Here is an 18,339-nt window from a genome sequence, read left to right on the forward strand (position 1 = left end):
GGGGGGCCCGAAGGCAAGGTTTTTGCAACCTTTAATGGATCGCTTTATTGCTAAATTCAATCTCTGGAAAGGGCAAGCGCTTTCTCTAGCGGGCAGACTCACTCTAATTAAATCTGCTTTAACGGGAGCTTTGATCCACTCATTCATGGTTTACAGATGGCCTGTCTCGCTTATCACAAAAATTGATAAAGCCCTCCGGAATTTTCTTTGGACGGGAAATAGGGATCAACGGAAACTTTGCACTATTTCCTGGCGTATCTGTTGTCAACCTTTAGAGTGTGGTGGACTGGGAATTAAAAACATGGGTATGTTTAATTCAGCACTTCTTGGGAAGTTCAGTTGGGAACTTTTAAAGGGCGACGGCTTCATCCCTAAGCTTCTGATCACTCGCTTTCACACGCATTCGGGCTTACCAAATCCATACATCTCAAACTCGTCGGTTTGATCTTCCATGAGGAGGGTATATGAACAAGTTAGAGAGGACATTGTGTGGTGGTTCGGAGACAACTCCCGGCTAAATTTCTGGATCGACTCGTGGATATCCCCGTCTATCGCTGATCAGCTCGACATTCCGCCTAAAAATCAGCGCACACTTTTTGAGCCGGTGCGAAATTACAGGTTGGATAACTCGTGGAATAACTTGGATCGGCTTCCCGAACAAGTCCAGACTCGTATTCTTCGGGTTCAAGGTAATCGGGATGGAACCGACACCTGCATTTGGAAACATTCCATGTCGAGAGAACTTATGACAAAATCCCTGTACAGCTCGCTCCGCTCTGTTTCGCCGGCGGTTCCCTAGAATCGCTTTATCTGGAATGCATTTGTCCCTCCCCGACATTCGTTTGCCTGCTGGCTGGTAATTCATGGGAAAATTTCGGTTCAGGTTAATCTTCAGGTACGCCGCTTCTCTCTTGCTTCGAGATGTGCCTTGTATAATTGCAATATCGAGACTTTGGATCATCTTTTTGTTACGTGTTGGATTGTGAGACGTCTTTGGGTGATGGTCTTTAATAACTTTGCGGTTACTCTCTGCTTTGTGACTACTTTTGAAGCTTTATTTAGCGTTATTCGAGCGGTTGGTTCCGATCGAAGAAACGCCGCTTGTGGAACTTGGCGACGGTTACTACGGTTTGGTATATTTGGCATATCAGGAACCTGGCTGTGTTTGAAAACGAACTCCCTTCAATCCAAGTTCTTCTGAACCGTCTCTTCTTCCTCTTCCATGAGCCTAAATGGACCTCCTCTTCAACGTCTCGGGTCAGGCCACCTCCGGAACCGGACTTCGTTACGGTGCGCTGGTGTCTGCCCCCGACAGGCTGGATTAAGGTTAACACCGACGGGGCTGCTGAGGGTGCTCCTGGCATCGTTGGCGCTGGGGGGATTTTCAGAAATGGAAGAGGTTTTGTAATGGGCTGTTTCGCCTTTCCCATTGCCGATTCTTATGCTCATACAGCTGAGCTGATGGCGATCGTCTTTGCTATTGAAGCTGCCTGGGAAAGAGGCTGGCACAATTTGTGGATTGAATCTGACTCGGCATATGCGGTTAAGTTGCTCAGTGAAAAATCTACTGCGGTTCCATGGAGGGTTAAGCAAGAATGGTTAAGCTGCTTATCACGTTGTTTGTCTATGAACTGCAAAATCACTCATATCTTCAGGGAAGGTAATCAAGCTGCGGATCGTCTTGCCTGTTTTGGCAAATCTGCGTCAGCGCTCCACTGGTGGCACTCTGCGCCTTATTTTTGCCAATTTCATGTTTTCGATGACCTTTGTAATGTTGCTCATATTCGTTTCCTTTAATTTTCTCCCCCTTTTGTATTTTTCTTTTTTTATTTATTAATAATATTCAGGGTTGGTTAAGTGCGTTAGGGGTGCCAACCTAGTTGGGATGTCTAACCTCTTAATCGCGTCCCAATATTTCATTAAAAAAAGCAAATTATTATACAAATCAAATTAAAATATATATTATAATATTTAAAAGTAATAATATAAAATGATTTAATAGCGAAAAATATGTATATTTGCAACATACATGTTTAAAAATGTGTTAAAAACAACATTCAACAATAATATCATTAAAACAAGCAAAAATTAATCTTCATAAATAATATAATTTACGAAAAAGTATGAAAAATATCCATAAAGTCTTAAATTATATCATAAGAATAAGTAGAGAACGTAATTAAATAAAAATATCAGAAAATGATAAACACAATTCACAAATAACCATGTAAAAAATGTTAAAAAAAAATGGCAGGATCCAAAAAAAACGTCCAAAGGGTCTAGACAGGGATAATCGAAATAGATTCTCGATTTCGAATGTCTAGACAGACGGTCTTATTCTAGAACAATGCCCTTGTATTCTCACTCACTCGGATTCAATTGCTGCTACTCTAGAGGCATTTGATCATGAATTAGTTAAAATGCAGATTTAGGATAAGGTATTGTATCCTTCTCTAAAAAATTCAGATTGGGATTTACCATTTTCGTCAATAATAACAATCCTCCTCATATTGCCCTTTTCTATGGTATGCTTAGGTAAATCTACAGCTATCAAGACATATGTAATCTGATATTGGCTTCCAAATAGTTTCTGCATATTATATTTTCTTCTGTTCACCTCTCAAGATTTTACAGCCTCTATTTGAAAAACAAAAAATATTACTGTTTCAGTTATTAGTCACCTTCACCAAAAACATGACAGTTGATATGTTAATTTCCCCCGCCACTTCTCACCTATTGAAAGAGAAATAAATTAACTTCCTCACCCATATATAAATATATGAAGTTAACAAGTACTCATTGTGCAATTTCCTTACACTAACTAATATAGCATATACCTTGAACCCCATTGGAGAAAACTTCTATCTTAGTCCTTGACATTATAGATTTATTACAGCATTATCATCCATGAGATATATCTCCACAATTTTGTTTCTGGTTCTATTTTCCTATGCAGGTGAAGCAGTTTAAGATATATATAGACTTGTGTTTGATTAATGCTTCTTATGTTTATTAAATCTCTTGGTTTCTGGGTTGTGATTGCAGATGCATATGATCCTCTTGATCCAACTGGAAATGTTACTATTAAATGGGATGTCATGTCTTGGACTTCAGATGGATATATAGTGAGTAAACATCATTCATCCCTACATGTAATTGATCTTTTTCATCAGAATATAACAGAATCAGCTGCTAATATGCTATTTCAGGCAACCGTGACTCTAACAAATTTCCAGACATTCCGGCATATTATAAGCCCCGGATGGACAATAGGGTGGGCATGGAAGAAGAAAGAAGTAATATGGTCAATGCAAGGTGCTCAAGCTACAGAACAAGGGGATTGCTCCAAGTTTAAAGCTAATATTCCTCATTCCTGCAAGAGAAATCCAGCTGTTGTTGACTTGATGCCTACTGCTCCCTTTAACCAGCGTTTCGCTAATTGCTGTAAAGGCGGACAAATCTCAGCTTGGGACGGCCAAGATCTCTCTGCTTCTATTTCCCAGTTTCAGATTACTGTTGGCTTATCTGGTACTACTAATAAGACTATCAAACTCCCCAAGAATTTCACCCTGCTTGGTCCCGGTCCTGGATACACCTGTGGCCCTGCTAAGTTTGTGCCTCCCTCCAAGTTCTTCACTCCTGACGGCCACCGAAGAACTCAGGCCCTTCGTAAGTTGCTTTGTGGTTCACAGGTTCACTTTTTTGCCTTGACACTTATATTACTTGTATTCTCTGCAGTGACTTGGAACATAACGTGCACGTATTCACAGTTCATGGCTAGGAAAAACCCGAATTGTTGCGTTTCCTTCTCATCTTTCTACAGTCAAGAAATCACTCGCTGCCCTACCTGTGCCTGTGGTTGCCAAAACAATAATACTTGTGTCAAGTGAGCTTTCATTTTTGTAATCTGACTGATATAATATTAATAGGCATTTCTATCAGGATATCTAAATCATATAAGCGTATCCATGTTGATGCAGTCGTGATTCGAAAATTCTTCAGTTAGTGAATACGAAGAACATAACGAATGACACCACATCTCTTCTGCAATGCACACACCATATGTGTCCGATACGAGTTCACTGGCATGTCAAGACTAACTATAAGGAATACTGGCGAGTGAAGATTGCAATAGTGAACTTCGACTACAGGATGAACTATTCGCTCTGGTCACTTGTTATGCAGCATCCAAATCTCAATAATGTAACACAAGTTTTTAGCTTCAATTATCACCCTCTCATTCCTTACAAGTCGATAAGTGAGTTTCGGAAAACTTAGCTCTCTCATATCGAACTAAGATGTAATGTTAACATTGATGTTATGTTGGATGCAGATGACACAGGGTTGTTCTCTGGGATGAAGTCTTTTAATGATGTCTTAATGCAAGCGGGGCCTTCAGGAAATGTTCAGTCAGAAGTACTTATGCAGAAGGATGAGAACACCTTCACCTTCAAGCTGGGATGGGCGTTTCCGAGAAAAGTCTACTTCAATGGCGATGAGTGCATACTACCCCCACCGGATTCATACCCTTTACTGCCAAGTTCTGCCCATAAATCTGTGTTCTCCTGCTTAGTGCTACTTTCTACATTGCTTTTACAGTACTTTCTTTGCTAAAATTTATGTCAAATTCTGTCCATAATCCCTGCTTTCCTTTTCAAACAGTTTCCTTTTAATTTTCGTTTTCAGTTTTATCAAACAATAACTTAATATGTATAAGAATTAATACGCAAATCATAGAGGAGTTGAATAAGGAAGATGAACATGTAGAAAATAACACGAACAGTTAGCAAATAACTATAACTCTCTGTCAAAGGTACTGATCATTCCCTAATTTCTTTTTACATTGTAACGGTGCGGACAAAATCTACATGGAAGATGAGAAAGATGAAGAACATACAAGAACATGATGTGAGAAAATAGCTACAAAATGAAAATAGTAGCATAACCAAACCCCTCTAATGTATTAAACAGAAGCTTTGCCTATATTGCAAGATAATAACTAACCAAAATTAGCTTCAGCTGTCGATAAACATCCTTTCAGAAGTTTCTTATGGTGTCTTGAAGTGAACGCATGAGAACTCACACGAATCTGTATAAGAAAGCCAGTGCCGAGAACAAGCTTATTATTAGCACAAGTGGCAAACTGAGCTGGTGGGGACTGGCATTTGGTAAGGACGGATAGGCATCTGGAGGCGGCATCACGCAGTTATCACCGTTGAAATAGACCCTACGAGGGAAAGCCCAACCCTTCTCAAAGGTAAAAGTTGCTTGATCCTTTTGGAAAAGCATCTCTGTCTGAACGTTACCAGAAGGGCCAGCTTGCATCAGCAAATCATTGTAGAACTGAACTCCCCATAACAAGGCTGTATCATCTGTTGTCAAAGTTCAACATATGGAAAAAACAAATGTCAATCAATAACTCATCTTTCCCTTCTTCCACATTCTAATCGGATCAAAGAAACCGGGAAAAGAAACTTAATTCCAAAAGGGACGGTTTACTTACTTATAGCACCATAAGGATTTAAAGATTTGTAATTAAAGCTGAAAAGTTGGGTCAGATTGTCAAAGTTGGGATGTTGAACAACAAGGTTCCATTGTGAATAGTTCATATTGTAGTTGAAATTCGTAATTGTGACCTTCACCCGCCAGTACTCTCTGTAGTTGAGCTTAACATGCCAGTGAATTCTGACTGGACACATATGACTTGTGCATCGAACAAGAGGCGTAAGGTTGTTTTTCCTTAAGCTGGAAACAACTGAAGCTAAATGTGGTTCATTTGGACTGCAAAGTGTAGACCAATATAAGAATAACGAGTTTCGTAGATGATATATATGCGTACACGGAAAATAAACAACACGAGCAGTATCTCCAAGGAACATAAAGGTTCTAAAGAACTCACTCTATACAACCCCCTGGCATAGTATTGTTAATTTGGCAGCCACAAGAACATGTTGGGCAGGGAACAATTGTGTCGTTATAAAAAGATGAGAGCGAAACACAGCAAGTAGGAGTCTTTTGAGCCAGGAATTGCGAGTATGTACACGTAACATTCCACGTCACTGCCAAAAAATAATCAAAACACACTTACTTCTCTGCAGTTCAAACAAAGACATACATCATTTTCATTGATTCACTTACTCAAAGCTTGTGTGACTCTCCTCTTATCAGTAGTAAAAAATTTACTAGGTCTAACAATTTTGCCTGGGCCGCATGTATAACCAGGTCCTGGTCCCTTCAAAGTGAAGTTTTTAGGCACCCGGACTGTTTTGTTGGATGTTCCAGCTGCACCTACACTAAGCTGAAACGAGCTAACAGCTTTGGAAGGGTCTTGTCCCCATGAGGTGATTACTCCGCCTTTGCAACAATTGGCAATTTGCTGATTGTAAGGAGTTCCGGGCAATAAATCTACTACTGTAGGATTTTTCTTACAGCAATGTGGAATGTTTGTTTTGTATTTTGAACAATCTCCCTGTTCCGTTGCTTGGCCTCCCACCATGCTCCATATTACCTCCTTTTTCGCCCATGTCCATCCTAACGTCCACCCGGGCGCTTGTATATGACGATATTGTTGGAAGTTGTACATTGTAACAACAGCCTATTCATTCACTGTAAGTGTCAAAACTGATTTGAACACACATAACTAAGCAAAGAATTTGAATTTAACTAATACTTACAACATAGCCATCAGGTGTCCAGCTAATAATATCCCATTTGATTGTGATATTTCCAGTTGGGTCAAGGGCATCATAGGCCTCTGTATCAGAAGAACATCAAAACAAAATCTAAATTGATGAGAAATTGATCAAGATCACATATACTACACACTGGTTCTTACATCCACAGACAACCCAAAAGGAAAAAGTGCTCAAATTTTCAAATATCACGGGTATACAACCGGTAGAATACATTTTATTTAATGTTAAGTTGCAGCACCTATTAATCAAATCCTAATGATAGAGAAGAAGTTGCTTCAAGTGATTATTTCTGGCACCGAGAACAGGGGAAAGTCTACACATACTTGAAATTTTCATTTACATTACAATTATCTCAATTTGTTCATGTTGCAATTGAGTTATCTAATCAACTTCAACACTTTGATTAAGTTAAAAGAAGAATATCACAATCATCCATCAACCTTTTCCTTCTGATTATCTTCTAAAAAATTAAAATAAAAACAAATGATGATAAATATTCATACACAGAAAAGCATTAAGAACCTCCAACCAAGTGATCTACGGCTATTCAATTAATCAATTCATTGTGTTTTAGCCCTATAAATGGATCACACTTCCTAGAAACTAAGCCACAATATATTTTAATGCATCTTTCAATTTAACTGTTCCAATTGTATTTCATGCAAACTAAAAAAATGTCTACTTTTTGCAAAGTTAAGCATCATGCACAACCCATTCTGCCAAGCTTTCAATGTAATGTAATTAACAAAGCCTTTTACAGAAAAGTAAAAAAAAAAAAAACATCAATCCAAACAGACCCAGAAATGAAAAATTCCACTTCTTCATTTATCAAAATTTTCATCATGTATAGAAACCCATACCAAATCCATTCAAAAATTGAATAATCAAAACCAAGAAAACGAAAACTTTACCAACCTGTTTCAGTGAAAGTGGTGCAGGAAAGCAGAAAAAGAAGAAGAATAGTGAAATGGGAGAGATTTTTCATAACGGGAAGAAAAAGGAAACGCATTTCTTGGTACTGATTATTTGAAGTCGTAACGATGAGTGCCGTTTCTTGCTCTCTTGGCTGGCTCGAAATTCTACGACGACAAATAGCAGAGTTTTAGAGTGGAAAACGCGGTGGAACAAGTGTATAAAAATGAAGACTTTTTATTTAAGGCCTAGCCCACTGTTAAAAAATTCTTCCAAGACACGTCTTCGAGAAAGTACCAACACAAATCCGCCATTGCTTTACCGATTAAAGAACGAAACTTTTTTGATATATCTGTTTGGATTGGTTAATAAAAATTGATTTGTGACAGTTGTTTGTTTGCTGTGATGCTCGACAGCGACAGCTTAGTGAAGTTGTGGCAACTTTCTAGAGAAACAAATGGGCTCACGCTAACTCATCTGTTGACTTGGATTTTGTAGGAGGCACAATGCTAGGTTCTGGTTTGTCTGTCGTTTTTTTAAAATACACAAGCGCTGTTAGTTTAGCAGACTTATTGCAGCTAAAGCCTACATAGCCTACACTGCTTACTTTTGGGCCACATAGGCATAGCTTAGCGGTTTAAATTGTTTTATTATTCATTTTAGGTGAAAGGGATAGGCTAGTGGAGGGTAGAATTTTACATTATTTAAGAAATACTAGAATAAACTTTTTAAATAATGCAATAAAATACTATCCTAATATTTATATCAATTACTTATAAAAGTAGTCATTTTGGTTTTTATTGTTGTCATTTTTATATTTCTAATGACCTCTTCATGTCCATATCAGGAATTTCATTAATATAAATAATTTTGGTTACCTTATTTTAAAAATGAAGAATATTGTTTTCATATATGATGTTTTCAAAGATATATGAGATGAGATCAACAAACTGTTCGAGGAGGATCGCAATTCGACTTCCATGTTCTGATGTTTAAGTCAGTAAACATACTACAATTTAGTATATTGGCTTTAAAGCAGAATGATAAAAAAAAAGTTGTTGGGTATCTTATAATATTTAAGATGGTTATTATAGAAATTAAGAGGGATAACTTGTATTTGAGTAGTCTTCTTTGTGCAATTTCTTCCACATAACCATGCACTTTTAGGTCGGCTTCCTCACACCGTAAGTTCTAACATATTTTGGAGAATAAGAACGTATAATTAAAATCCTTCATTGTGATTGGGACATGTGTCCTTAGCAGTTATACCTTTTAAAGGAGGGTCCTCCAGTGGTCCACATGTAATCCCTTTTAGCTAGTCTTTTTGCGATATGACATCAGGTGTCCCCTTTAGAATCATCTGTCTGAAGTTCTTTAGGACTTCGTTTTGATCAGTGGTATTTTTATGTGTGGATGATGAGGTGACCCCTCAAGTTTTTGGAGCCTACTTTTCATCACGTGGGATGATTTGTAGTTTTTTAGGCATTTCTTGTCTTTTGCCGTTTCGTAAAGGTACTTAGTACATATTTATCAATTTTCAAGGCTATCCAAAGGATAGGATATCATTATTAACATGCCGCCTCTTGGATTTCTCTTGAATTAGGTATAAATTTGAAAAAAGTTTTTCCAGTTGCTTCTTTTCGAATCGTCTTCTCCTCTATTTATCTGCATCATTGTAAGTTTTTCTTTCTCTTTCTTTTCTTACTTTTATATGAGAGATTTAGTTCGTAAGAATTTGAAAAAATCTCGTTTTATTCTTGAACTTTTTCAAGAATCATCTTCTTCCCTTTTTTCTTTCTTCTACCACGCCTCAAAAGTCTTCCAACTCCAACAAAGCTTCTTCATCCAAGGAGCCTCATAATTCTACCGTCTGAGAAGACTAAACAAGTTAATTTGAATGCCTATTCTTAACCCTCCATATTAAGTGCTTGATATTTGATAAATGTGGTGGCTAATTATCTAGAATTGGAAAAGATGATTGTCAGCCTTCCTACTGAGAATCAAAGGGCTTTTGATCCGCCTCTAGGTGCCTTAAGGATGTTCAAGCAATTTTTGAAATGGGACATGCATTTTCCCTTACCTATAGGTGTAGAATAAGCTTTGAACGAGTATTTCTTATGTCCTTGTCAGATTTCCCCAAATGCTTGTCTGGAACTTCTTGCTTTTTCCAAGGTGTGCTTGGATCTTGGCACTAACATGACCAGTGCTTTGTTTCGGGTTTGCTAGGACTCTGTGAAGAAGGATACTGATGATATGATTTATTGGTAAATGCATCATAACTGAAGGGGTTTTCTGAACAAGAAGGTTCAAAGTATCAAAATTTTAAGCCGAAGTGGTTCTAGATAGAGACAAATCCTTCGACCCCTAAGGTCCATATGCATAGGGTTATCATTTTGAGACCAAGTGGAATGAGGCTCTTTGTAGTGCCGAAACTTGGAAGCCTACAAGGCCACTTGTGTCTGAGGAGGAAGTAGGGCTTTCCCTCCTTTTTTTTATTATACCCAAAAGCAGTCATTTCAAAATATGTTAGATATGATTCGTTCTAAACTTCCTTCTGCATATAGAAATCGAAAGGGAAAATTTTTTTATAGGGAAGAAATGAGCTACCGAAAATTAAACAAATGTGACTTTACTTTATCCTTATTCTTATTTTTCTTTTTATATATATATATTTTTGGATGAAGGTACTTATACTAATATGTCTTTTCCTGATCAATTCGTAACTCAGCTTAAAGAATCTAGAAATGCTTCTATTCCTACTGAAGCCACATCCCCGCCTTACTGATTAAAAAAACCTTTGGAGATGCCTTCGGTTACTGAGATCGTCCATGTTGAACAAAGTGAGGCCCGGATGGAGACTCTTCTTGCTTCTTTTAAGAATTCTCCCATTCCAAATCCTTTGCTTAAAGCTTCGATAGGCGACCCTTTCACTAGAAATCTACCTTTCCATGGTTTACCTGATTTGCCCTTCTCTACAAATCCTCCTATTATTATCGTTATTGAGATTGTCTCTTCTCCTAAACATGAAGTTCCTCTTTATGTAGTTGGTGAAACTGTTGTGAGAGGAGTCAAAATTGAAGTCTTTATCAACTCTGTTCTTTCTCCAATCCCAATTATAGAGGTTGATGTTCACACCTTTTCCCAGCCTAATCCTCCCCAAGAGCCTTCAAGTTCTTCAGGTTCTAATGTCTCTGGTATTAAAGAGTGGATAAGGTTAGAGGATTTGACTCTCGACGAGAAAAGAGAAAGAATTAAGTCCTTGCAAAGGCTTAAAGTCCCCTTTTTGACCCTACATTTATCTTAGGGAAGTGAAAGGTCCCTGAAATCAGATTTACCACCTAGGAAGAGCTTCAATGGACGTCTAAACTCTTCGGAGTTCCTAAGAATTGTCGTGTATGTGGTCTGTTTGTCTAGTTCAGCTGTAGATACATGGTACTGGCCTCGAAGTGCGTCTGGCAGCTATTCGGTGAAAATCGTTTATGAGATTCTAACCAGATTGACGCCACGACAACATGAACGAATTTGGAATCTCGTCTAGAAAGTGGCAGCTCCGGAAAAAAAACATTCCTCTGGTTGATTTTGCAGGGCGGGATCCTTTGTAATGCTAATCGAGTTAGACGTCGATTGACGGATTCATCAAACTATTTACAATGTAGACAAAGGGAAACTGAATTGCATATTATTCGGGACTGCTATGTGGCACGTGGATTTTGGTCTATGATTGTCCTGTGGAACCTCTGGATCAGTCTTTTTTGGGGGGAGAATTATCAGAATAGATAGCTAAAAACTTGAGTTGTGATAAACTTGTCAGCCATGTCCCGTGGCCAACGGTTTTTTTCCTATGCAATTTGGTGGCTATGGAAGGATCGGAATGAGTCGATTTTTAGAGGTTCTGCCAGGCAAAAAGGTGATTATGAGTAGGTGTTGCGGCTGTGCAAGGAGTTCTATTAGGTACAAATGCCTTTGGAGGATTCTAGAATTACTACCATATGTAGTATTTGGGTATGTTGGCGCCCGCCTGAGGATGGCTGGGTGAAGATTAATACTGATGGGGCTTGTAAAGGTAACCTGGGATTGACTTCTGTTGGGGGGCTGATCTGTAATAGTAATAGAGGTTGGCTAGATGGCTTTGGGGTGAAAATTGGATGGTGCATTGTTACTTTGATTGAGCTATGGGGAGTGTATCTTGGGATGAGGCAAGTTTGGGATAAAGGCTTCCGGAAGGTCGTGGTGGAAGTGAACTCGTGTGTGGAAATCAAGCTATTAATGGGTTTAGTGGGGATCCATCATCCGTACTCATGAATTATTACTCGATGTAGGGAATTACAAGACATAGATTGGTCCATCTCTTTTCAACATACTTATAGGGAAGGTAACCATGCTGCTGACTTGTTGGCGAACTTCGCAAGTTCTTGTCAATTGAGTTTTCATGAATTTGATATACCCTTGCAGATCTCCAGGGAACTCTCAATGAAAATTATCAGGGTTCGACTCACAGTAGTTATTCGTGTTTAAGACTTAATTGTTTTTCTTTTTTTCTCCCCCTCTTTCTTTATAAAAAAATACAACAATTGGTATTATCAACTTATTTATAAGGATATTTTAGTAAAGACTCTATAATTAGGATATTTTAATTAAGTACTTTTTAAACCTATGTCTCAAAACCTTAAATGACATTCATTCCATATATAACATCAATCCATTCATATTTTTTTGTCACGGGTTAAAAAAATTAAACAATATATTTTAAATATTTGATATTATTTTATTAAATGATTTTTCTTGAAAAAAATGGTAGAATTTTTAAATTTGATCGTAAATTAAATAGCGATTTTAAAAATATATATATATTGAACATATTTTTAAGTTTAAAACGGTGCCTTCTATGTTTATTTTGTTTTTGACAAAGTAAATTTTACTTTGTTTTTGACAAAGTAAACTTTACTTTGTTTTTTCTACCATTGGATGAGCTTACTTTGTCAAAGTTCATCATCATTCAAAGGTAGAAAAAATAAAATAAGGCTTACTTTATCAAAAACAAAATAAACATAGCCTAACCTTAAAACATATTGAAAACAAAATTTAGTGATATTGCGAAATGAAGAAAGTAGGTGTTGATTAGCATTCATTAATATGACATCTTTGTACGTAACAAATTTGTTATATGAAGACAAGTTATTTTGATTTGTTTAAACTATATATTGTTTCCATTTTGGTAAAATGAAGTGATAGGCTGAAAAACAAGACAAGGTTAAAGGATGATACATCCACATCTCACTTCCAAGTCTAAGTCATTGGGAGTTTAGAGACGGAGAAGAACAGTTTTGATCCCATGGAACTTAATGACTATGTAGTATTCGATAATTCACCTTTAGATCTAGAATTGATGATAGTTGACTCTCTAACTATCATCAAACCATATTCTCATTTTGGTGAATACAGTTTTTTTCTCATAAATTTGATGCAACTTTAAATAATATTTTGTTACTATTTTTTTAATTTTTCAATTACTTATATATATATAAATATAGTATTATATATTTTGTTATATAAATATTATTATTTAGAATAAATCTTTTGTTTGAAGAGAAAAAATGAGAAAATAGGTTGGAGCTCTGTAGCAACATCAAAATGAGAAAATAGGTTGGAGTTCTATAGCAACATCAAAATAGAGAGAGAAAGTGAAAAAAAATACGATTTAATGCAGCAAAAATGATGAATGGGTTGGAGATGATCGCAAGAATGATGAATCATCCTATATAATTACAACTTAAGAAAAATGAGATTAAATTTTTTAATAGGTTTAATATACGTTTATCTCACATAATTTCACCCAATTTTACCTCATGGCAAAGTGGATGTAAAATTGTCTTTAGTTAGCATTGAATTGCAAAAGGATTATTGTTTTTATGAAATTTATTTTTATCAAAAAATTTAGATATAATTTACGTAAATTTCTATGATCGACTCAGTTCAATTACATCCATAGTTGTGAATGAATTGAAGTTAAGAAAAAGTTATGTCAAAAAACCAATAGATTTTTGTTTTTTTGGAAAAACCAAAAAATGAGATTTGAACTCACTTCCCGATTATTTTATGTCATATGGATTTTAATCCTCACTTACATACATATAGTATCTTTAACTTGTTCCTATTAATGTTATTGTCATTTGTATTTTTTACTCAGTTTTTTCTATTAATCCTCACTTAATTTAAAGAGTCAAATAACTAGTTATGTTGGAGATGCTCTAAAAAGATAAATAAATTTAGTGAGCTGCTATATACCGCAACTTTTTTTTCATCCACCGCACCCTTTTGATATTTATGCCCTTCTCATTTTATTTTTTTCAAAAACTCAATTTTTTTTCTCTCTTTCTCTCCCAAGCCTAAAAACCCGAATTTGACGAAAATGGATCCGAGTATTCCCGAAGACCATGATTTAGAACACGAAGTAATCTTACGATATAAATTTAAATTAAAAATTCGTTTTTTAAATTTTGAATTTTTTTTTAAGGAATAAGCCTAAACGGATGCGCCACCCGTTCCACCATCAGGTGGAACGAGTGTGGAACCCAGTTCCACCTTACGGTGGAACGGGTGTGCCACTCGTTCCACCTGATGGTGGAACTGGGTGCGCCATACTTTCCACCTTACGGTGGAAAGTATGGCCGACGCCGTTGCCACCACGGGCGGAACGAACAGTTCGTCCGTTCCGCCCGTGGTGGCAACGGCGTCGGAGTTCCGTTTAGGAAAAAAAACCGGGTTCCGCCTCGGAGGTGGAACCCGTGATTTCGGACATATTTTTTAAACAAAAACTTATCGGAAGATTCATTAAGACTTTTCCCCTTCCTTCCTTTGGCGGCATGTCGTTTTAGGTCGAGTTTTATGAAAAGCTTCAAAAGCTAGAGAGGATTTGAGAGTTTTTGGTTATTGGTTTGAAATTGTGAGGAGGGCATAAATGTTAAAAGGGTGCGGTGGAAAGTATAACCTTTGCGATATATAGCAATACTCTAAATTTAATGTATATAATATATTCTTACATGTAATAGAAACACTAAAAATTGAAAAAGTAAAAAGTCAATAAATAGTTTATTATCTAAACAAGATATATAGAAAATTGTGTAAGTAATTATTAACCATTTCGTTTTTATTGAATTTGATTGTCATAAATAATGTCAAGTTTTTCGTGTTTCCAATGAATAATTATTTATTAAGGGAAATAAATTTAATATACATAATATTAATTAAGCGGATACAAAATTACTCTTCTTATGTAAAATAAAAACATCTGAAGCAAAAAAATTGTTCCTTGAAAGTTGGAATAAATCTTGAGGAATGAGAAAACATTTTTCAAAACACAATATTCTAAGTTACAATCATTTTAATATTAAATCACAACTTAAATCATATACCATTAAATTTTGATCTAATGCCTATTAAACACTTTTCATAAATAGAGATAATTTACCACTCTTTGTTAAGGAAAAAAAAAAAATATATATATATATATATATAAAACAAACATTCAATTTTTATCCTTTTTTCATACAAGAAAAATATAAATATTTAAATGCCCAGAAATAATAACAGATGGTAATAGAATGACATTCAAAAATACCAAAGGAACAAAGTAACCTCCAAAAACACCATATGACATGATTGATTATTGTGTACAAATAATGTCTAAATATCAACTGGCAAAATAATGTAACAAATGCATTATGCACCTCACAAATTTATATAACTTCAAGCAACAAATGCATCTTAGAAATCATTAATAAAAAAAATCTAATAGAGAAAAAAATTAAAAACATAGAAACAAACCTGAAACAGAAGAAGCAAGGGAAAGACAGCAAGAAAATCAAACAAGTAGCCAACAATACAATATGTCACGTAGAATCAAGACAAAAATAAATAAACAAACAGATCTAATCAGAAATTGATAATAATAAACAAAAGTGATGAGAATGAAATGTAAATAGAGAATAAGACATGGTTTAAAAATGTACTATTATTTTTTTTTTTATGTCATATGAAACATATATAAAATAAGTTTAATGAATCAGTTGCTTCCTGAACTTAAAAAGTTTAATTGACCTCATGAACTTATATAGCGTCTCATTAGTCTCTCTGAACTTGTTTAAAGTGTAATGATTAAGTCCCTAAATATATATGAACGCCATAAGGTGTAAAAAAGAAAGTTAATTTATTTTAAAGATTTAGAATCGTGAATTAACCTGTATTTTTTTAATTTTAATTTTTTTTATAGATTTAAATAAATTAAAATATATATCACTTTAAACAAGTTCAAGGGCTAATGGATCACTTTCAACAATGACAATATGTCACTTTAAGCAAATCTAGTTGAACAATAGGTTATTTTAAGCAAGTTGAGAGAGATAACGAAATACTTTCTAAGGAGTCAATCAAACCTTTAAGACAAGTTTAAAGGACTCTTGACGTATTAAAACCTATAAAATATAAAACCATTTTGATACAGATAATCTGAATTGGCACCCCTAGTCATCCATACTAACATCCACGGGCTAGCTGTCCGATTTCTTTTCCTTCGACCAGGCACGTCCTGATTACTCATTACTCATAGAAAGCCCATGGATAACATATGGGTTTGTGCGGGCTGAATATAAACCTGCCAAATATCAAGGGGAAATTTACATCAAAATTCAAATTTCAAAACTTATCTACAATTTTGTCAATAAGTAATTGGAATTATATCAAATATGAAAATACTATAACAGTTATGGCAGTTAAAGAGAATTCCTTGTATTATTTTCACTTTCCCACACCATTTTAATCAGTTACTTTGACATTTATAAAATAAAAATTTATACTTTTAACATATTAAAAATTAAATCACCATAAAACAATAATATTGTTGTCATATATATGTAAATAGCCCAATATCAAGAGCACATGAAAGGGTCATATGCCCATGAAAAGGTCTAGTCAATGGACCTATAACCCATATTATTATGGGAAAATTACACAAAAATTCATATTTTAAAAACTATTTACAACTATGTCAAGTAATAATTTTGGATTATGTCAAACTAGTAAAATCAGTATTTTTAATATATTTTAAGGATTAGAATTTATAAATTAGAAGTCTAGAATATAGTTTATAGAGTTTATAATTTATGAATTGGAGTCTAATTTTTTAAAATTATAATGTAAAATCATAATATATAGAGAATAATGACATATTAAGAATTAAGTTTAGTGATATGATTTAGTTGTAATTTTATACTTAATTATGATATTCATATATTTGACCTATTATTATTTTCATTAGTGGTATATCCAGATCCAGTCCATGATGGGTGGACCAGCGGACATGAACAGGCCTAATAATTGAACTCAACTCAAGCAACTATATTTTCATGAACAGCTCTAATAATTGAACTCGGTAACTATATTCTCTCACTTCTCAAAAGTAGTACCACTAGACTAAAGGCTAATTAGCCAATGTTAAATATTCATTCCATTATGTTTAAGATTGAAATTATGGAGTATAAATTTACTATCAAATGTCCTTGTTAGCAATATTTTTGAAACATGACCAATCTCAATCTTCTCAAATCGTGTGGATTTGAACGTGGACGTGCTAGAGAAGTAATTCCCAATTAATTTAGATGATTACAATTCACGATTAACTTGACTTTTAAACAAAACGACTGGCGAGGGACACAAGGACTGAGAAAATCCACCTCTTGGGTTCCTAGTGCCGCTATAGAAGCTTTACTAGAATGATGATAGCTACCAAAAATAAAGTGTGAAATTGACTCAAAGATTTTGAGGAAAGGTCAATTTGATTAATAGGAATAGCTTGCTTACAAAAAAAAATGATGAAATGAAAACGATTACATTTCAATTTATGTCTATCATAAAAATAGCTAAATCAATTGTAGATGTTAATCATAAAATAAAATACGAACGATACAACAATTGGAATGCGACAATGAAATAACGAAATTGAAATGCTGCAAAATAAAATTGAAATGACAAACTCGAAGCCAATAAATGGCTAGCTTGACGTGTCTTGATTAGATTCCACGAGTGAGTGCGACTTGAACGAATGATCGAATATATATACGTCTTGAGCATGAACTTTCTATAATGATTTGATGATGACTGTGGACGAATTGAATTTTTGGAGAATTCTAGGTTTAGAATTGGGATTGACGAATGATTTGAAATTGGAATTGGATGAGAAACTAAACAATTGTCAAAGCAAAAGGATGACTCAAGATTAAACTAACTTATATCACAAAAACTAAATAATAAAAATAGATTTTTGAAAGCTGAAAATGAAAATCAAGACACCAAAACGTGTATAAAATGAGTTTCCGTACACGGAATAGAGCAAAACGAAAGCATAGAATCAAATTTAGGATATTAGGAACGATAATAAAGTGAAAATTTGGACTAAAATGGATCCTATAATTACAAATTGGAGCCACAAAGAAATCTGGGCTGAATGTGTAAAAAGAAGAACAAAAGTGAAAATTATAAACTTCGAATGATGAAAACTTTAAAGTCGACTTGGAAAAGGCAACTAAAGAAAGAAAGCTAAAATTGCTCGCTTTGAGCTGAAGAAACTTGCAAAAGACAACGCAAGAAAGGGTCAAAGGAAAGACTCAAAAGAGTGATAAGAGAGGCTTGTATTGTTGTGTTGTGCGTTGAAATGAGGAGGAGGATGGCTCTATTTATA

General features: G+C 35.1%; 2 protein-coding genes across 2 annotated transcripts; one reads left to right on the plus strand and one right to left on the minus strand.

Moving 5' to 3' along the window:
- Positions 1-2,816: 2,816 nt before the first annotated feature.
- Positions 2,817-4,639, plus strand: LOC136208164 (COBRA-like protein 4). Its single transcript, XM_065998980.1, has 6 exons — positions 2,817-2,956; positions 3,046-3,125; positions 3,210-3,669; positions 3,739-3,886; positions 3,981-4,258; positions 4,334-4,639. Exons 1-6 carry the CDS (start codon positions 2,908-2,910, stop codon positions 4,612-4,614), a joined length of 1,296 nt encoding a protein of 431 aa, XP_065855052.1. The 5' UTR covers positions 2,817-2,907; the 3' UTR covers positions 4,615-4,639.
- A 125-nt stretch (positions 4,640-4,764) lies between these two features.
- Positions 4,765-7,921, minus strand: LOC136208156 (COBRA-like protein 2). Its single transcript, XM_065998972.1, has 6 exons — positions 7,611-7,921; positions 6,675-6,754; positions 6,139-6,595; positions 5,900-6,059; positions 5,504-5,781; positions 4,765-5,372 (listed from the first exon to the last, which is right to left on the minus strand). Exons 1-6 carry the CDS (start codon positions 7,702-7,704, stop codon positions 5,080-5,082), a joined length of 1,362 nt encoding a protein of 453 aa, XP_065855044.1. The 5' UTR covers positions 7,705-7,921; the 3' UTR covers positions 4,765-5,079.
- Positions 7,922-18,339: the final 10,418 nt, after the last annotated feature.

The sequence above is a fragment of the Euphorbia lathyris genome, chromosome 1 (assembly GCF_963576675.1).
Source record: "Euphorbia lathyris chromosome 1, ddEupLath1.1, whole genome shotgun sequence".
Lineage (NCBI taxonomy): Eukaryota > Viridiplantae > Streptophyta > Magnoliopsida > Malpighiales > Euphorbiaceae > Euphorbia > Euphorbia lathyris.